At 41.1% G+C, this 17,831-nt stretch overlaps 1 protein-coding gene across 4 annotated transcripts in view; it reads left to right on the forward strand.

The window, feature by feature from the left end:
* Positions 1–1,188: 1,188 nt before the first annotated feature.
* The window catches only part of LOC123484358 (disintegrin and metalloproteinase domain-containing protein 11-like), a 53,117-nt gene continuing 36,474 nt past the window's right edge, over positions 1,189–17,831 (forward strand). For all 4 annotated transcript variants that reach the window (XM_045214597.1, XM_045214598.1, XM_045214595.1 and 1 more), the window contains exons 1-4: positions 1,189–1,593; positions 2,073–2,269; positions 15,556–15,632; positions 16,218–16,284. In XM_045214597.1, coding sequence (XP_045070532.1) covers positions 1,536–1,593; positions 2,073–2,269; positions 15,556–15,632; positions 16,218–16,284 — 399 coding nt within the window. In that variant the 5' untranslated portion in view covers positions 1,189–1,535. The remainder of the gene's footprint in view (positions 1,594–2,072; positions 2,270–15,555; positions 15,633–16,217; positions 16,285–17,831) is intronic.

Here is a 17,831-nt window from a genome sequence, read left to right on the forward strand (position 1 = left end):
AGTTTTCTGTACCAAATATTAAGTTATGCTTTTCTGATGTATCAAATACTTATGTCATGCAATAAAATGCAAATTAATAACTTAAAAATCATACAATGTGATTTTCTGGATTTTTGTTTTAGATTCCGTCTCTCACAGTTGAAGGCTACTACCTATGATACAAATTACAGACCTCTACATGCTTTGTAAGTAGGAAAACCTGCAAAATCGGAAGTGTATCAAATACTTGTTCTCCCCACTGTAAATGAGTTTCTAGTATTGTGCTCTATCTATTGCAGGTATTTATGCTGACTGGGTTTGTAGGGCAAATGAGAAGGACTCTGGGGAGACGGATCTAAGTGCTGAGAGTAGACTCAGCTTGGTGAAGGGCAGCGATGGGTCGGTCGATGCATCCTTTTTAGCTCACCACTATGTCAACCCCTCATACAGTTGACGCAGACAAATCTGATACCTAACCTTCTTGTCTAATTCCATTATTAGGATGAAGAATGTTTAAATGTGTGTCGGGGTGAACACTTTACTGCATTGATGTGAATTTCCATTTATTTCGAAAATGAGTTAATCTTATCAGATTTTTATAGCTGGATTGTTTTGAGAGAGGTGGGGTTGGGGTAAGTATGCTAACTGCAAATAGGGTTGAGGCCATCGTTTTTTTTTGGTACACTATGATAGTATGTTGTAGGGATATGTGTATGTACCTCAGCCTCTCATCTGGCTATGCTGCCACTGTTACCATGTCTTGTCTGCCCACACAGGTATCCCTATATGCAATTTAGGGGTCTGTCCCATTTCAGCACCAGGCCGCTGTTCAATGCTACCCGGTCTCTATGGGGCTCGAAACATTTCCACACCACGCCTGCTGTCCATAAGTGCTGCCCAGTGTCTATGGAGCTCGGACCATTTCAGCACATGGCGCTGTCCGCCAATGCATAGATCGGGTGTCAAACTGCACTCACACCTATATGACTTTCCTTACTACTATGATACTTAAGGTGTGCTGGATACAGCTGCCTGACATTAATGTTGGCACTGAATCTACAGTTTGCGTTTTCCGAAAAAGAGACCGCTGCCACCTGACAGGAATGCGCAAATGTAGGCTAGATGAGGGAGGGAGCACTGAGTCCCACGTGTTCTAGTCAAAGCGGATTCGACGCCCCTCGCTTGCAATCGCTCCAGTTCAATGTTTCCAGCAACTCCGAGCCAAGGAAGACTGATCACATTTAACAGCGCAGCGTCACTCCCAATAGGTACCTGTATTAGCCTATAGTCTACCCCGGCTTTGCCAGTCGTGATACACATTTTATCCATAATTTATGACGTTTTTTCTAGCCTTTTATTGGAGGATGAATAACATTGTCAGAATATATTTTTCTAGATAGAGAACCCGTTCTTGGTCGAGATGTGGGTACATCGTTAAAGGGGTCCCCCGCGGCTCTCTGTAATTGTCACCTGCAGTTGATCCACCAATAGTTTTTTTTGTTTTTGTTTATTCAACGGTGTTGCTCCATGCAAATCCCGGGGACTATGTGAGCATCATGCTGGCGGTGCGATGCCTGGTGTTCGCTGCAGTGAGTGCGCGGTTTGCCGTGACAGGTAAGAGACTGGGGGGGGTTAAAGCCGCGCTTTCTTCCCGCAAATGTAACCCTTCCCGTTATACTTAGGCCTATAACTTTCCCTTCATTATTAACGGGTTATTTTGAGCTATTCCGAGCTATTTAAGTCCCATTTTGCAGCTTCTCCCTGTCATGAGAGCGACGCGGTTCGATTTGCTTCATCAACAATTACCCCGGTATCGCGCGCCTGCCGCCTTAGAGATGGAGTCCGAGCTGTGCTCCAAGGTTCTGTAGTGGCAGCCTACGCAGTAAATCACGTTCATGGGAGACTGCAGCAGGCATCCACAACACCACCATCACAATAGTCCATCCCGGCGATAACAGCGTGCCAATCGCTGGTTGTCGCCCGCTGTCCGTGCACTGACATTTCATCATTCACGATAACAAAAGCCCTATTGATTGATCACCCTGCCTCTCGTCCCCTTTCTCTGGCTGCCTGCCTTATCTGCCCGGTTGAAGGCTGGAGCAGCTCGGTGAGCGATAGAGAAGCAGGAGAGACGTGGGAATGGCAGCCCGCGGAGGAGCAGGGGGGCCGGGGACCTGCTGTGGAGGAAGTCACTCAGCCCAAGCGGCTCCTGCAACAGATCGACACGGAGGGAGAGCTGGTTCACCGCCATCTGGACACTCGAGTCAAGAACTACACCGAGGGAGCACAGGTGAGTCCCGTATTTTGCCTCCAGGTGACACAAGAGAACACAATTTCCCTGTTTTTTTTTTTCTCCAGTCATTATCAATATCTGCACAGACAGGTAGGCTACAGAACTAGCAATGGCAAGCTACTTCCAATCAGGCCTAATGGACATTACTGAAAGCTGGTCCCCTGTAGCTCAGTTGGTAGAGTATGGCGCTTGCAACGCCAGGGTTGTGGGTTCGTTTCCCACGGGGGGCCAGTATGAAAATGTATGCACTCACTAACTGTAAGTCGCTCTGGATAAGAGCGTCTGCTAAATGACTAAAATGTAATGTGGTCACTGTCAGATCCAGCTTGTTGGGTGCTTAAATGTCCCATTAATCTCCTGTGTCCCTGTTTTGACTACACATTAAGAAAAAATATATTGGACATATGAGATGTGAGTGTTCCTGCCCACTCTCCACCAAATCCCACTAATGTAGCTGAAGGTCAACTCTTCTTTAAATTCATAGAAAAAGCAATTATCTCTATAGCCTCACCACCTGTAAAATCCCAAATTAACCCCTTAGGTACAGCTTTATGGCCTAGCTTTACAACCTATTTATGACGCCATTTGGGATGAATAGGGATGGGTGATTCTCATAAAACCAGTTTTAACCATTGCAGTAGCAAATGGAGTTAGAAAATCATGATGCATCTGCAACAATGAACTATAATTCTGAAGACTAAGATGCCTAGTTTGTGGCACAATGTCTTATTTTAAATAATTTGTACATTTTCTCCAGAATGTTTTTCTTTTTCACCCCAAATGCTCATTATCGAAATGCGTCCAGATTGAATTCTCGGGTCATTTCATACAATTTTACTTTAGAAAAACCTAATTTATTTGAGTGAAACACAAAATATGTTAATGTTGTTTGTCCAGAAATCATAAAAATGGTATACTAGTTGCAGTTTACATTAACGTGATAATATTTATTACGTAAAGACAGTGTCTGTGGACATGTTTCTCATTATCGTAACACTTTTTCAAGTTGATGTAAAAACTCCCCCCAAAAATGTAATAAAGTTGTATTCCCCCATGATGCATCATCTAGAGGAGTAGTCCTTAGATGAGCTCAAGTTCATTTCATTTCTTCACTTATATGCCTTCAGAATGAGGATCTTATTCTCAAACACCCCCTTTACGACACTTGACCTTCTCCTTACCGAAATGACTAAAAAGCTCAAATTGGGAATAACTACGGGAACCATTACCTTACCAACATGGAGGCGTGAATGGGCTTTAGTGATGTGGTCAATTGTTTGCTGACTCATAATGGCTGTCTCCTATTACTTGCAGATTGAACTAAGGGCCTCTCATTACCGAAACACACATTTCTCATTACCGCATAATCTTTAGGTCCGTTTCAGTAATGGGAACCTTAATTTCGTTAATGGTAATAAGATAATTCTAATGTATAGTCAATGGGTGTGCTGTGCTGGTAACTAATTATTTACTAGGACCACTGCTTACACCTATTGTATAGATATTTTGTAAAACATCAGTAGGGGTTGTCAAGAAATATGTTTGTATAAACCCCATTTAATTTATTTAAAGCCACAATCTGGAGTTTGTGTTTCAGCAAAGAGCAACCCCGCCACGTAAAGGAGGATATCCCCCATTTTGACACGTGTACCTGTTTTAGCACTTACCTATACTGTTGTTTGACAGTTTTTGGTCCATATCCCACATATTTAGATACTTTATAGGCATATCATGTTATACCATTTGCCCATACGATCCCATTAAATGTAGAAATACATCTCAAATACCTTAGAATCACACATATCCACGTCCTAATGCACCAATATTGGTGGTAAAGACCTTGGAGAAATTACTTTTTCTAAAAAAGTTGCTTTTGACATTTCAAAATGCATGCATGTAATTACAGTACTTATGCAAAAAAAAAAAAGGGGGGGGTGTTTTAGTCAATTGCATTAAGATCAGTGATTTTAGTATTATGCAAGTCATTTGGGATTAACAAATGACACAATTTGATGTATTAGGTTACTGAATCTCTAATAGGCCTCAGTGCAAACTATGCAACATTCATTACAGAAACATGGATTCTCATCTCCGAAACCTGCTTATTACCATAATGCACCAATATTTAGGAAACATTTGGAAATATAAAATGTATACTTCAGTAATTTTGGCTTAATCTTTTGTTATTTTATCCAAGTATGTGTACATAAATAACATGTACAGTGCATTCGGAAAGTATTCAGATCCCTTCACTTTTCCACAATTTTTTATTTTTTTTAATCCTCAGCAATACTACACACTACCCCATAATGTCAAAGCAAAAACAGGTAGTAAAATATTTTTGCAAATGTATTTTTTAAAAAAACGGAAATACCTTATTTACATAAGTATTCAGACCCTTTGCTTTGAGACTCGAAATTGAGCTCAGGTGCATCCTGTTTCCATTGGTCATCCTTGAGATGTTTCTACAATTTGATTGGAGTCCACCTGTGGTAAATTCAATTGATAGGACATGATTTGGAAAGGCACACACCTGTCTATATAAGGTCCCACCGTTGACAGTGCATGTCAGAGCAAAAATCAAGCCATGAGGTCAAAGGAATTGTCCGTAGAGCTCCGAGACAGGATTGCGTCGAGGCACAGATCTGGGGAAGGGTGCCAAAAAATGTCTGCAGCATTGAAGGTCTCCAAGAACACAGTGACCTCCATCATTCTTAAATGGAAGACGTTTGGAACCACCAAGACTCCATCATCTCTGCAGCACTCCACCAATTAGGCCTTTATGGTAGAGTGGCCAGACGGAAGCCACTCTTCAGTAAAAGGCACATGACAGCCCGCTTGGAGTTTGCCAAAAGGCACCTAAAGTACTCTCAGACCATGAGAAACAAGATTCTCTGGTCTGATGAAACCAAGATTGAATCTTTGGCCTGAATGCCAAGCGTCACATCCGGAGGAAACCTGGCACCATCCCTAAGGTGAAGCATGGTGGTGGCAGAATCATGCTGTGGGGATGTTTTTCAGCAGCAGGGACTGGGAGACTAGTCAGGATCGAGGGAAAGATTTAACGGAGCAAAAGTACAGAGAGATCCTTGATGAAAACCTGCTCCAGAGCGCTCAGGACCTCCGACTGGGGCGAAGGTTCACCTTCCAACAAGACAACGACCCTAAGCACACAGCCAAGACAACGCAGGAGTGGCTTTGGGACAAGTCTCTGAATGTCCTTGAGTGGCCCAGCCAGAGCCTGGACTTGAACCCGATCTAACATCTCTGGAGAGACCTGAAAACAGCTGTGCAGCGACACTCCCCATCCAACCTAACAGAGCTTGAGAGGATCTGCAGAGAAAATGGGATAAACTCCCCAAATACAGGTGTGCCAAGCTTGTAGCGTCATACCCAAGAAGACTCGAGGCAGTAATCGCTGCCAAAGATGCTTCAACAAAGTACTGAGTAAAGGGTCTGAATACTTATGTAAATGTGATATTTCCGTTTTTTAGTTTTTATACATTTGCAAAAAATAAATAAACTGCTTTGTCATTATGGGGTATTGTGTGTAGATTGATGAGGGAAAAAATCTATTTCATCCATTTTAGAGTAAGGGTGTAACGTAACAATGTGGAAAAAGTCAAGGGGTTTGTATACTTTCTGAATGCACTGTACAGTTGAAGTCGGAAGTTTACACACACTTAGGTTGGAGTCATTAACTTGTTTTTCAACCACTCCACACATTTCTTGTTAACAAACTATGGTTTTGGCAAGTCAGTTAGTACATCTACTTTGTGCATGACACAAGTAATTTTTCCAACAATTGTTTACAGACCGATTATTTCACTTATAATTCACTGTATCACAATTCCAGTGGGTCAGAAGTTTACATACACTAAGTTGACTGTGCCTTTAAACTGCTTGGAAAATTCCAGAAAATGATGTCATGGCTTTAGAAGCTTCTGATAGGCTAATTGACATCATTTGAGTCAATTGGAGGTGTACCTGTGGATGTATTTCAAGGCCTACCTTCAAACTCAGTGCCTCTTTGCTTGACATCATGGGAAAATCAAAAGAAATCAGCCAAGACTTCAGAAAAAAAGTTGTAGACCTCCATAAGTGTGGTTCATCCTTGGGAGCAATTTCCAAACGCCTAAAAGTAGCACGTTCATCTGTACAAACAATAGTACGCAAGTATAAACACCATGGGACCACACAGCCGTCATACCGCTCAGGAAGGAGACGCCTTCTATCTCCTGGAGATGAACGTACTTTGGTGCGAAAAGTGCAAATCAAACCCAGAACAACAGCAAAGGACCTTGTGAAGATGCTGGAGGAAACGGGTACAAAAGTATCTATATCCACAGTAAAACAAGTCCTATATCGACATAACCTGAAAGGCCGTTCAGCAAGGAACAAGCCACTGCTCCAAAACCGCCATTAAAAAAGCCACACTACGGTTTGCAACTGCACATGGGGACAAAGATTTTACTTTTTGGAGAAATGTCCTCCGGTCTGATGAAACAAAAATAGAACTGTTTGGCCATAATGACCATCGTTATGTTTGGAGGAAAAAGGGGAAGGCTTGCAAGCCGAAGAACACCATCCCAACCGTGAAGCACGAGGGTGGCAGCATCATGCTGTGGGGGTGCTTTGCTGCAGGAGGGATTGGTGCACTTAACAAAATAGATGGCATCATGAGGAAGGAAAATTATGTGGATATATTGAAGCAACATCTCAAGACATCAGTCAGGAAGTTAAAGCTTGGTCGCAAATGGGTCTTCCAAATGGACAATGATCCCAAGCATACTTCCAAAGTTGTGGCAAAAGGGCTTAAGGACAACAAAGTCAAGGTATTGGAGTCGCCATCACAAAGCCCTGACCTCAATCCTATAGAAAATGTGTGGGCAGAACTGAAAAGGCGTGTGCGAGCAAGGAGGCCTAGAAACCTAACTCAGTTACACCAGCTCTGTCAGGAGGAATGGGACAAAATTCACCCAACTTATTGTGGGAAGCTTGTGGAAGGCTACCCAAAACATTTGACCCAAGTTAAACAATTTTAAAGACAATGCTACCAAATACTAATTAAGTGTATGTAAACTTCTGACCCACTGGGAATGTGAAGAAATAAATAAAAGCTGAAATAAATAATTCTCTCTATTATTATTCTGACATTTCACATTCTTAAAATAAAGTGGTGATCCTAACTGACCTAAGACAGGGAATTTTTACTAGGATTAAATGTCAGGAATTATGAAAAACTGAGTTTAAATGTATTTGGCTAAGGTGTATGTAAACCTCTGACTTCAACTGTATAAATTACCAAATTTAATTTTAAATATTTGTTTTCAGTGTTATGTTTAACTCAGGCCTTTTCATTAGGTGAGCAATGTACATTTTTTTTTATTAGAAATTGATTTGTTTATCATTTTTTGGGACTTCGAAAACTGTTGCGGTATTGAGAATTTTTGCATTGGTAGTTGTAGAAATTGTGGTAAAATGCATAATATCTGATCAATAAACATAACAATAATTATGAAATAGATAATTGCATATCCTAGTCTTAGTGGTCCAAGAAGAATTATGGTGGGAAATGTTTTTTTGTGTGGTTTTGTTCTTGTTCCTTTTTTTGTCAAGTGTCAGTTTCTTTAGAATCACCCCCGGGAACTAGGTGCCATTTGGGATGCAGAACATATGCGGCGCTGCAGTGGAGATAAAGCCTCTTAATAGTTCAATATTTTCAGCAGTAGAATGCAGGCATTGTTCTGCTGACTTCCAGTGTGTGCTGAAATGTCATATAGGGTAGGTTATCTACAGTTATGGAGAGAATAAATGTTGCTTTAAAGAAGGGAGCAATGTTTTTGACAATGTGGCTTCCTCTTAAATGCAAAATTGAGAAAATATGATATATAATAAATGAAAGATGTTTCAGAGAACAATTGTTTTCTTCTTCTCTAAATGAAATGAAATGAGATGAAATAATCACATTTCTATGCTAACTTGGTCTTGGACCTCCTTCATTAGTCAATGCCAGGCAGAATAATTCTCTCATCAATGATTAAAATCCCATTTGGTGTAGAAGAGGGAGATGAAATGGACAGATTATCTTATAGGAGGAAAGATGGTAGTATAATAGTGTGTCACAGGGCTGGACCACGACTGATGAGACTCGTATTAATAGTTTAACCTGGCCCCAGATCTGCTTGTGCTGTGTAGTTGGCAAGATGGCACAAACAGATCTGGGACCAGGCTATTCGGCTACTATATAGAATAGCTAGTAAAGAAGCCACTCTAGGTGGAGACTTGTGTCTTGTGTGACATAATGCTAGTCAGGCTAGCCTTTAATGCCACTTGAGGTGTATAATAATAATAAGCCAATTCAAGGTCAATGGCTTGATATGGTATTGTCAGGTGTTCCCATCTTTATGTCTTGGATGGGTACAAAGTACAATATGCTTTTAACGTTACTCTGTGCTTTGGTTGGTAGATCTGGGTCTGTTGCCATTTGAAAGCTTGATTTGATGTTTCTCACCCCTGGTTTAAACCGAGGGAGGTGGCATAGTACCCCTTTCGATGCCCCAAAAAGTGATTTTTTCAGAAGTTCTGACCATGAGTCGTCACTGGCCAGGCCTTCATTGTAAATAATAATTTGTTCTTAATTGACTCATATGGTTAAATAAAGCTTAAAATGTATATATAATTGCCCATAATTGTGCCCCGACTGAATTTCAACACTGACTAGAACTGAGCTGACATTGACCCTAACTGCCCCAGCCTGCTTGGTCAAAAGGTCATAGCTGTAGTCATGACCTCTCATGAAAGGAAATTAGATTACCTTTTGGGTAATTTCAGTGTCAATCATTCGAATTCTAGTCAGTTTTGGACATCGAAAGCTAGTACCCCTGTCCACACACTCTTTCCATGGTGCTGATTCATCAGACCCCCGATACCCCATGGCAGCCACCCGTGGAGCTCCCTCCCTCTCCTGCCTGTCCGCCTGCGCCCCTATCACCTTTCTACACCTCCACCTGGTCTCTCCCATTACCCGCGCTATCAATACCATCTGCCAATCACTCAGCGAGGCCGGGCGATTGACCGTTTGAGGCAACCTTGAGTGCCCTCCGCCACCGGCTGTGTAACCCAGACGACCTTCCTGAAACTCTGCCTTTCGAGTGTTTCTGTGTGAGGCCCGCTTTTACCTCAGTCAAATTGCTGATCTACAATCCCTTCCCCCCCCCTTTCCATTTAATCATTTTCAATATTATCTTGTAGGCAAAACTGATCCTAGATCAGCACTCCCTACTAAAACTATTTTATAATTCTGCTCACCAAGGCCTTTAAGAGCAGGGCTGGATAAAGTATGCACACCCTGTAGCTGGTACAGTATTTGGAATAACTTATGCCCATTCCCTAGAAGTTAATGTAAAATAGGAATGATAATTGGGTAACATGCTAAATGTCTTTTTAAATCTCCTCCTACCGTTTCATTCCTTACCCAGATAAAAAGCAACTGTATTTTTAAAATTGTACAGAGTGGAGTAGGGGCCTGAGGGCACACACTTATTCGTGTGTTGTGAAATCTGTTATGAATGTATTGTAATGTTTTTAATAATAAATACAAATACAGAGAAGACTGTTAAGGTCAGATATAGTACAACCAAACGACTCGCTGGAGTTGTTAGACAGAAAGTCTTTGTCAGCACCTCTACAGCCGTTAAGATTCAGGTTGCAAGGCTCTCGAATCAGTGGACTGTCACACACTGGTTTGAGATACAGCCTGTCTTAATAAGGCTGTCTAGGTTTGGCAGTGCTCCACCGCCGCTGTAAATCAAACGTATTTCTAATGCCTCGTATTTCTAACGCCTTCCACCAGGCAGGCACACACACACTCAAACACACTCACTAGCAGCAGCCTCCCGCACAGTAGGTCCTTAGCCCCGGCCACCGTGGTGGAGAAAGGGGCTAACTGCTAGACCAAGGCTCGCCAACAGGTCGGTCGATTTATGACAGTTTGTGGTGGAACACTTAAATTGCATGTACTTTCAGAATTGCCAAACAATTCTGAAAGTACATGCAATTTTCAAGTGTTCCACCACAAACTGTCATAAATTGCACAAGTATCAGACACTGCAAGCTCCCAAGCTACTACCTGATCAACGCAACATTGACAGTATCCCACCCCTAGTAAGCCACTATTTGCTTAAAAACACAATATCTGCCAGTTCATTTCCAGCAATATTGCCCCTGTCTGTCTGTGTTTTGTGCGCGTTTGTCTATCACTCCGTGTGTAGCCAGCCAGTTGATGTGATAACGGTCTTGTGGGTTGACAGAAATACTTTCCCCAAAACCTTGTCAATTAAATGTTAACTGCAAAGTAGGCTTGCCTGTCAGAAGTACATCATGAGTATCATTTGAATCTATTATGAGTTATTTGCAAACTTTGCCATGAAATGAGCAGTAGCAGTACAGAACCATCTCTAGACCCGCACATAAGATTGCACATTCCTCACTCGCTAGATGCGCGATTAAAGGGCCAGATGCGCAATTGAAGGGGAATTACACTCAAAAATGTGTTATTGTTTTTGTTTTGGAAGAAAACTAAGGTCTTCTGATGTAATTTAAACAATGACATGGACTCAGAACATTCAATGTCGTTGTTTCTCTATCAACAATTGTAATTTTGAGAGTGAAAAAATAATACTTCTAAAACCAGGAAAATAACTAAGGAAACATAATTGGGGAAAATATAAAACATAATTTGGGAGAAAAAAATCACAGATTTTATATGGCACCACTTAGTTGTTTATTAACCATTATTTTACCAGGTATATTGACAGAAAACAGTGCACTACTTTCTCTTGTACACTAATGACCCAGGAAAGGGTTGCAGGGGAGATGAGAAGAATGTGCCTATTTGAGTAGCTCGCGACATGTTTCATTTTATAAAGTAGCTCTCATGCTAGAAAAGGTTGGAGACCCCTGTGCTAGACAGTGGTAATGGGGATTGATAGGTAAAGCCTTCCGCACCTCTCTGATTCAGAGGGGTTGGGTTAAATGCGGAAGACACATTTCAGTTGATTGCGTTCAGTTGTACAACTGACTAGGTATCCCCCTTTCCCTTTACCTGGAACGGGGTTGGGAGTTGGGACATCGATCTTTATCTGACGGTGTTATTGTGGCTTTGATGGTACTCTCATTCATTTATTCCTTTTTATTTTTTGCTATCCGTCTGTCTTTCTCACTGTTTTGCTCTCTTTCTTTCTCTTTCTTTCTTTCGTGCTCTCTCGCTCTCTCTCAACCCTCCACAGAGGTAAATTTTTGCGAAAAAAAAACGATAAGGTATTGAATAATTTATTTAAGACAATTAATGACTTGTTGCATGACAGATTCTGCATCTTGTCATGTAATGGAATGTGAATGAGTGATGATTATTGAGAAACTATTCACACCCCTTGACCTTTTCTACATTTTGTTGTTACAGACGGAATTTAAAATGGATAAAATTGTTATTTCTTGTCACTGGCCTACACATAATGTGAAAGTGGAATTATGTTTTTCGAAATGTTTACAAATTAATTAAAAATGAAAAGATGAAATGTCTTGAGTCAATAAGTATTCAACACCTTGTTATGGCAAGCCTAAATAAAAAAAATCTGCTTAAGTCGCATAATAAGTTGCATGGACGACTCTGTGTGCAATAATAGAGTTTAACATGATTTTTGAATGATTACCTCATCTCGGTACCCCACACATACAATTATCTGTAAGGTCCCTCAGTCGAGCAGTGAATTTCAAACACAGATTCATCCACAAAGACCAGGGATGTTTTCCAATGCCTCGCAAATAAGGGTAAAAATAAGAAAAGCAGACATTGAATATCTCTTTGAGCATGTTGAAGTTATTAACTACACTTTGGATGGTGTATCAATACACCCAGTCACTACAAAGATACAGGCGTCCTTCCTAACTCAGTTGCCGGAGAGGAAGGAAACCGCTCAGGGATTTCACCATGAGGCCAATGGTGACTTTAAAACAGTTACAGAGTTTAATGGCTGTCATAGGAGGAAACTGAGGATGGATCAACATTGTAGTTACTCCACAATACTAACCTAATTGACAGAGTGAAAAGAAGGAAGCCTGTATAGAATACAAATATTCCAAAACATGCATTCTGTTTGCAATAAGGCACTAAAGTAATACTGCAAAAAAATGTGGCGAAGCAGTTCACTTTTTGTCCTGAATACAAAGTGTTATGTTTGAAGCAAATCCAATACAGCACATTGCTGAGTACCACTCTCCATATATTCAAGCATAGTGGTGGCTGCATCATGTTGTGGGAATGCTTGTAATCGTTAAAGACTGGGGAGTTTTTCAGGTAAAAAAAAACAACTGAATGGAGTTGAGCACAGGCAAAATCCTAGAGGAAAACCTGGTTCAGTCTGCTTTCCACCAGACACTGGGAGATGAATTCCCCGTTCAGCAGTACAATAACCTTAAACACAAGGCCAAATCTACACTGGAGTTGCTGACCAAGAAGACAGTGAATGTTCCTGAGTGGCTGAGTTACAGTTTTGACTCAAATCTGGTTGAAAATCTATGGCAAGACCTGAAAAATGGTTGTCTAGCAATGAAAAACAACCAATTTGACAGAGCTTGAAGAGTGTTTTTAAGAGAAATGGGAAAATTTTGCACAATCCAGGTGTGGAAAGCTTTTAGACTTACCCTGATAGACTCACAGCTGTAATCGCTGCCAAAGGTGATTCTAACATGCATTGACTCAGGAAGTTGAATATTTATGTAATCAAGATATATTAGTGTTATTTTTCCATGTATTTTTTTAAAACACATTTTTGCATTACAGTATTTTGTGTAGATTGTTGACAAAAAAATTAACCCCACTTTGTAACACAGCAAAATGTGGAAAAAGTCAAGGGGTGTGAATACTTTCTGAAGGCACTGTACCTTTTTAATAACCTTGGCCAGCCTTGCCTCAGTCCTGTCCTTACACCCTAAGTGTACCTGTATTTTCTCCAGTGGTGTAAAGTACTTAAGTAAAAATACTTTAAAGTACTACTTAAGTAGTTGTTTTGTGTATCTGTACTTTACTTTACTATGTACAGTGGGGGAAAAAAGTATTTAGTCAGCCACCAATTGTGCAAGTTCTCCCACTTAAAAAGATGAGAGAGGCCTGTAATTTTCATCATAGGTACACGTCAACTATGACAGACAAATTGAGAAAAAAAATCCAGAAAATCACATTGTAGGATTTTTTATGAATTTATTTGCAAATGATGGTGGAAAATAAGTATTTGGTCACCTACAAACAAGCAAGATTTCTGGCTCTCACAGACCTGTAAATTCTTCTTTAAGAGGCTACTCTGTCCTCCACTCGTTCCCTGTATCAATAGCACCTGTTTGAACTTGTTATCAGTATAAAAGACACCTGTCCACAATCTCAAACAGTCACACTCCAAACTCCACTATGGCCAAGACCAAAGAGCTGTCAAAGGACACCAGAAACAAAATTGTAGACCTGCACCAGGCTGGGAAGACTGAATCTGCAATAGGTAAGCAGCTTGGTTTGAAGAAATCAACTGTGGGAGCAATTATTAGGAAATGGAAGACATACAAGACCACTGATAATCTCCCTCGATCTGGGGCTCCACGCAAGATCTCACCCCGTGGGGTCAAAATGATCACAAGAACGGTGAGCAAAAATCCCAGAACCACACGGGGGGCACCTAGTGAATGACCTGCAGAGAGCTGGGACCAAAGTAACAAAGCCTACCATCAGTAACACACTACGCCGCCAGGGACTCAAATCCTGCAGTGCCAGACGTGTCCCCCTGCTTAAGCCAGTACATGTCCAGGCCCGTCTGAAGTTTGCTAGAGTGCATTTGGATGATCCAGAAGAGGATTGGGAGAATGTCATATGGTCAGATGAAACCAAAATATAACTTTTTGGTAAAAACTCAACTCGTCGTGTTTGGAGGACAAAGAATGCTGAGTTGCATCCAAAGAACACCATACCTACTGTGAAGCATGGGGTTGGAAACATCATGCTTTGGGGCTGTTTTTTCTGCAAAGGGACCAGGACGACTGATCCGTGTAAAGGAAAGAATGAATGGGGCCATGTATCGTGAGATTTTGAGTGAAAACCTCCTTCCATCAGCAAGGGCATTGAAGATGAAACGTGGCTGGGTCTTTCAGCATGACAATGATCCCAAACACACCGCCGGGGCAACGAAGGAGTGGCTTCGTAAGAAGCATTTCAAGGTCCTGGAGTGGCCTAGCCAGTCTCCAGATCTCAACCCCATAGAAAATCTTTGGAGGGAGTTGAAAGTCTGTGTTGCCCAGCGACAGCCCCAAAACATCACTGCTCTAGAGGAGATCTGCATGGAGGAATGGGCCAAAATACCAGCAACAGTGTGTGAAAACCTTGTGAAGACTTACAGAAAACGTTTGACCTGTGTCATTGCCAATAAAGGGTATATAACAAAGTATTGAGAAACTTTTGTTATTGACCAAATACTTATTTTCCACCATAATTTGCAAATAAATTCATTAAAAATCCTACAATGTGATAATCTGGAGAAAAAAAAATCTCATTTTGTCTGTCATAGTTGACGTGTACCTATGATGAAAATTACAGGCCTCTCTCATCTTTTTAAGTGGGAGAACTTGCACAATTGGTGGCTGACTAAATACTTTTTTTCCCCACTGTATGTGTTTGCCAACTTTTACTTTTACTTCAGTACATTCCTAAAGAAAATAATGTACTTTTTACTCCATACATTTTCCCTGACACCCAAAAGTACTCATTACATTTTGACTAGAAAATGGTCCAATTGACGCACTTATCAAGAGAACATCCCTGGTAATCTCTACTGTCTCTGATCTGGCGGAATCACTAAACACAAATGCTTCGCTTGTAAATTATGTCTGAGTTGGAGTGTGCCCCTGGCTATCCGTAATAAAAATAACTAAAAATAATGGTGCCGTCTGGTTTGTATATTTGAGCAATTCCATTTACTTTTGATACTTAAGTATATTTAAAACCAAATACTTTTAGACTTTTACTCAAGTAGTATTTTACTGGGTGACTTTCACTTTTACTTGAGTCATTTTCTATTAAGATATATTTTACTGAAGTATGACAATTGAGTACTTTTTCCACCACTGATTTTCTCTCTCTTGTGCTCTCATTTTCTCTCTCTCTCTCTCACTCACCCACACACACTCACACACACACAGTCTCTATCTCCCTCTCTAACTTTTCTCCCTCCCTCTCTCTCTCTCAGCCTGTCCATCTAGCCCAGAGCAGTTTCCTGGTGGAGGCCTTTGGCAAATCTTTCATCCTGGACTTGGAGCTGAACCAGTGAGTTGACACACTGCTCTGCCCATCACCAGCATTCTATACAATACAGGGTTGTGTTCAATTGAGCTTTCTATTCAGGACATTTTTATTCAATTCATGAATAAAAAATGGCCCAATGTTGCCTATGTGGATTCTGTTGAATTTTAATTTACTTCCGAAATTGGCTGAATTAAAAAACGGAATTTACCCCAACCCTGATACAATTCATCAAGGGTTTCTTCACTAGAATGGAATGTCTAAAACATTGTAGATGATGGTAACAATTTGATGCTCGTAGACTAAAGTTAAATCACAACATATACTTGCATTCTCCTCCTCCTCCTCACCAACACATTGGACACATTATTCTAATGGGTTTTGTTTATGTAGCACTCTTCGCTAGCTCTCAAAGCATTTTACATGGCATAGAGGTAGCTGGCCCCATCCATCCACCACCACTTTTCTACTCAATGCCTCCATCAATCCAATTTGGATTTGTATGGTGCTTTTCACAAATGTGTTTTGTATGCGATTGTCTCTTGTAATGATTATGCCTGAATGGGAAATGTCATTGCTCGCTCTCGCCCTCTCTCTCTTTTTCCCCAGCAATCTCCTGTCTTCGGATTATGTGGAGCGGCACTTTGACGACAAAGGGAGACCGTCTCAGAATATGGTGAACTTGTTTTCATCCATCCGTCAATCCATTCACTAGGGTATAGATATGAAGGTTGGCTCATGAGTGTCTAGTATGATCATCAAACGCAACACCTAAAGCATTCAAAGATGACTTTATAGTGGCTTTTAAAGTATGCTGTAACACACCATAACAAAGATGAAGATGCAGTAATATTGATGTGCTGCTCATTGGCAAGCACTTTAGACATTCTTCACACTGATGGTCATTATAATGCTGTATGATCCTTGAGTAAAAAGTGACCAGAAATGATGAAGCACTATGACGCTGTACATTATAAGTGATTATGATGATACTTATAATGCATTAGGAGTATTGGTATATGGAATGATGAGCCTATACGAGTCTTTATGTGCGTCTATAACTATGCTTATACTGTGTCATTACTCCAGTATGTGTGTGTCAGAGGACTTCTTCTTTGGAGGACTGAGAGGTGTCTTGTTCCTGCAGGCATGAATAGCCAGTACTGCGGTGCGGAAGTTTAATGAAATTGGAGAGATGCAATTACGCCGGTCGTTTTGCAAGGTCAACGTCTAACCCCTTTTTAAGGTGCCCTAGACGGACTTAACCGAAAACTATTCACGGCTAGATAGTGCAAGGTCATGTACTTGTTTAGTTCTTATTTGATCTAATCTTAATTTAGTCTCTCTATTTGTCTTGTCGTTTTGTCCTTGAGTGTGATGGTAAATAAAAACAGTTTGAGAAACACTTGAGTAGCTTTCTGCCATCTTGGAATTGGCACTTTCCTCTCCTATTTTGGCCACCTCTCTCCCTTAGCTGAGACCTGGTAGCAGTACTTGATAGGGCTGTAACAAAACAGGGCTGTTTTACTCTAGTTTGTCAGTACCAATTAGCATCCTTCATTCTCATTGGCTGTGTCCTTGGATAAGTGGGGCATCTCATTCAACTCCCTCCTTAATGGGGTGTCTTCTCCTCTCATCTGTTCATTAGCAAATAAGTGGTTCTGCAAAATCAGCAGTGCTGCTGAGTTGCCCATTCAGATATTAGCTACATTTCCACACTTTTTGATCGCGCAATGGCAAGCGCAGCCCAGGCGCTAGAACAAGAGGAGTGCCAGGGGTCACTTTTAAAATCTGCTGGGTGTAAATGAGTGAGTGTGTTTCTATTGAGTGTGTCCTCCGCAGTGTCCCTCTCCCCCCAGGGTGCCAGACTGCGACTATTTGACTTGGCTGTGAGAGTAAACATTTGAATTGGTCGTATTGGTGTGAGCTGCACCTTCTACATGGTCACCTCACTCAAACCATCCATTTTTGGGGCTGCTAAAACCATGATTGGTCAAACAGTAAAGTGCATTATCCTCATGATTCCTGTATTGTAAGTGTCTGCCCTGCCGCTGTGCCTGTTTCGGTGGGCCTGCTGATGTGATTAGCGAGCCACTCTCCTCTCCGGGAGAAAGAAATGCGATCTGATTGGATAACATTTCAAAATGCAATTGCATTTTACCTACAAACAATACCATGTTTGTAGGTATAATATTTATTTCTCAATATTGAGCTCAGTAGCAA

This window comes from Coregonus clupeaformis, unplaced genomic scaffold (assembly GCF_020615455.1).
Source record: "Coregonus clupeaformis isolate EN_2021a unplaced genomic scaffold, ASM2061545v1 scaf0282, whole genome shotgun sequence".
NCBI classification, from domain to species: Eukaryota; Metazoa; Chordata; class Actinopteri; order Salmoniformes; family Salmonidae; genus Coregonus; species Coregonus clupeaformis.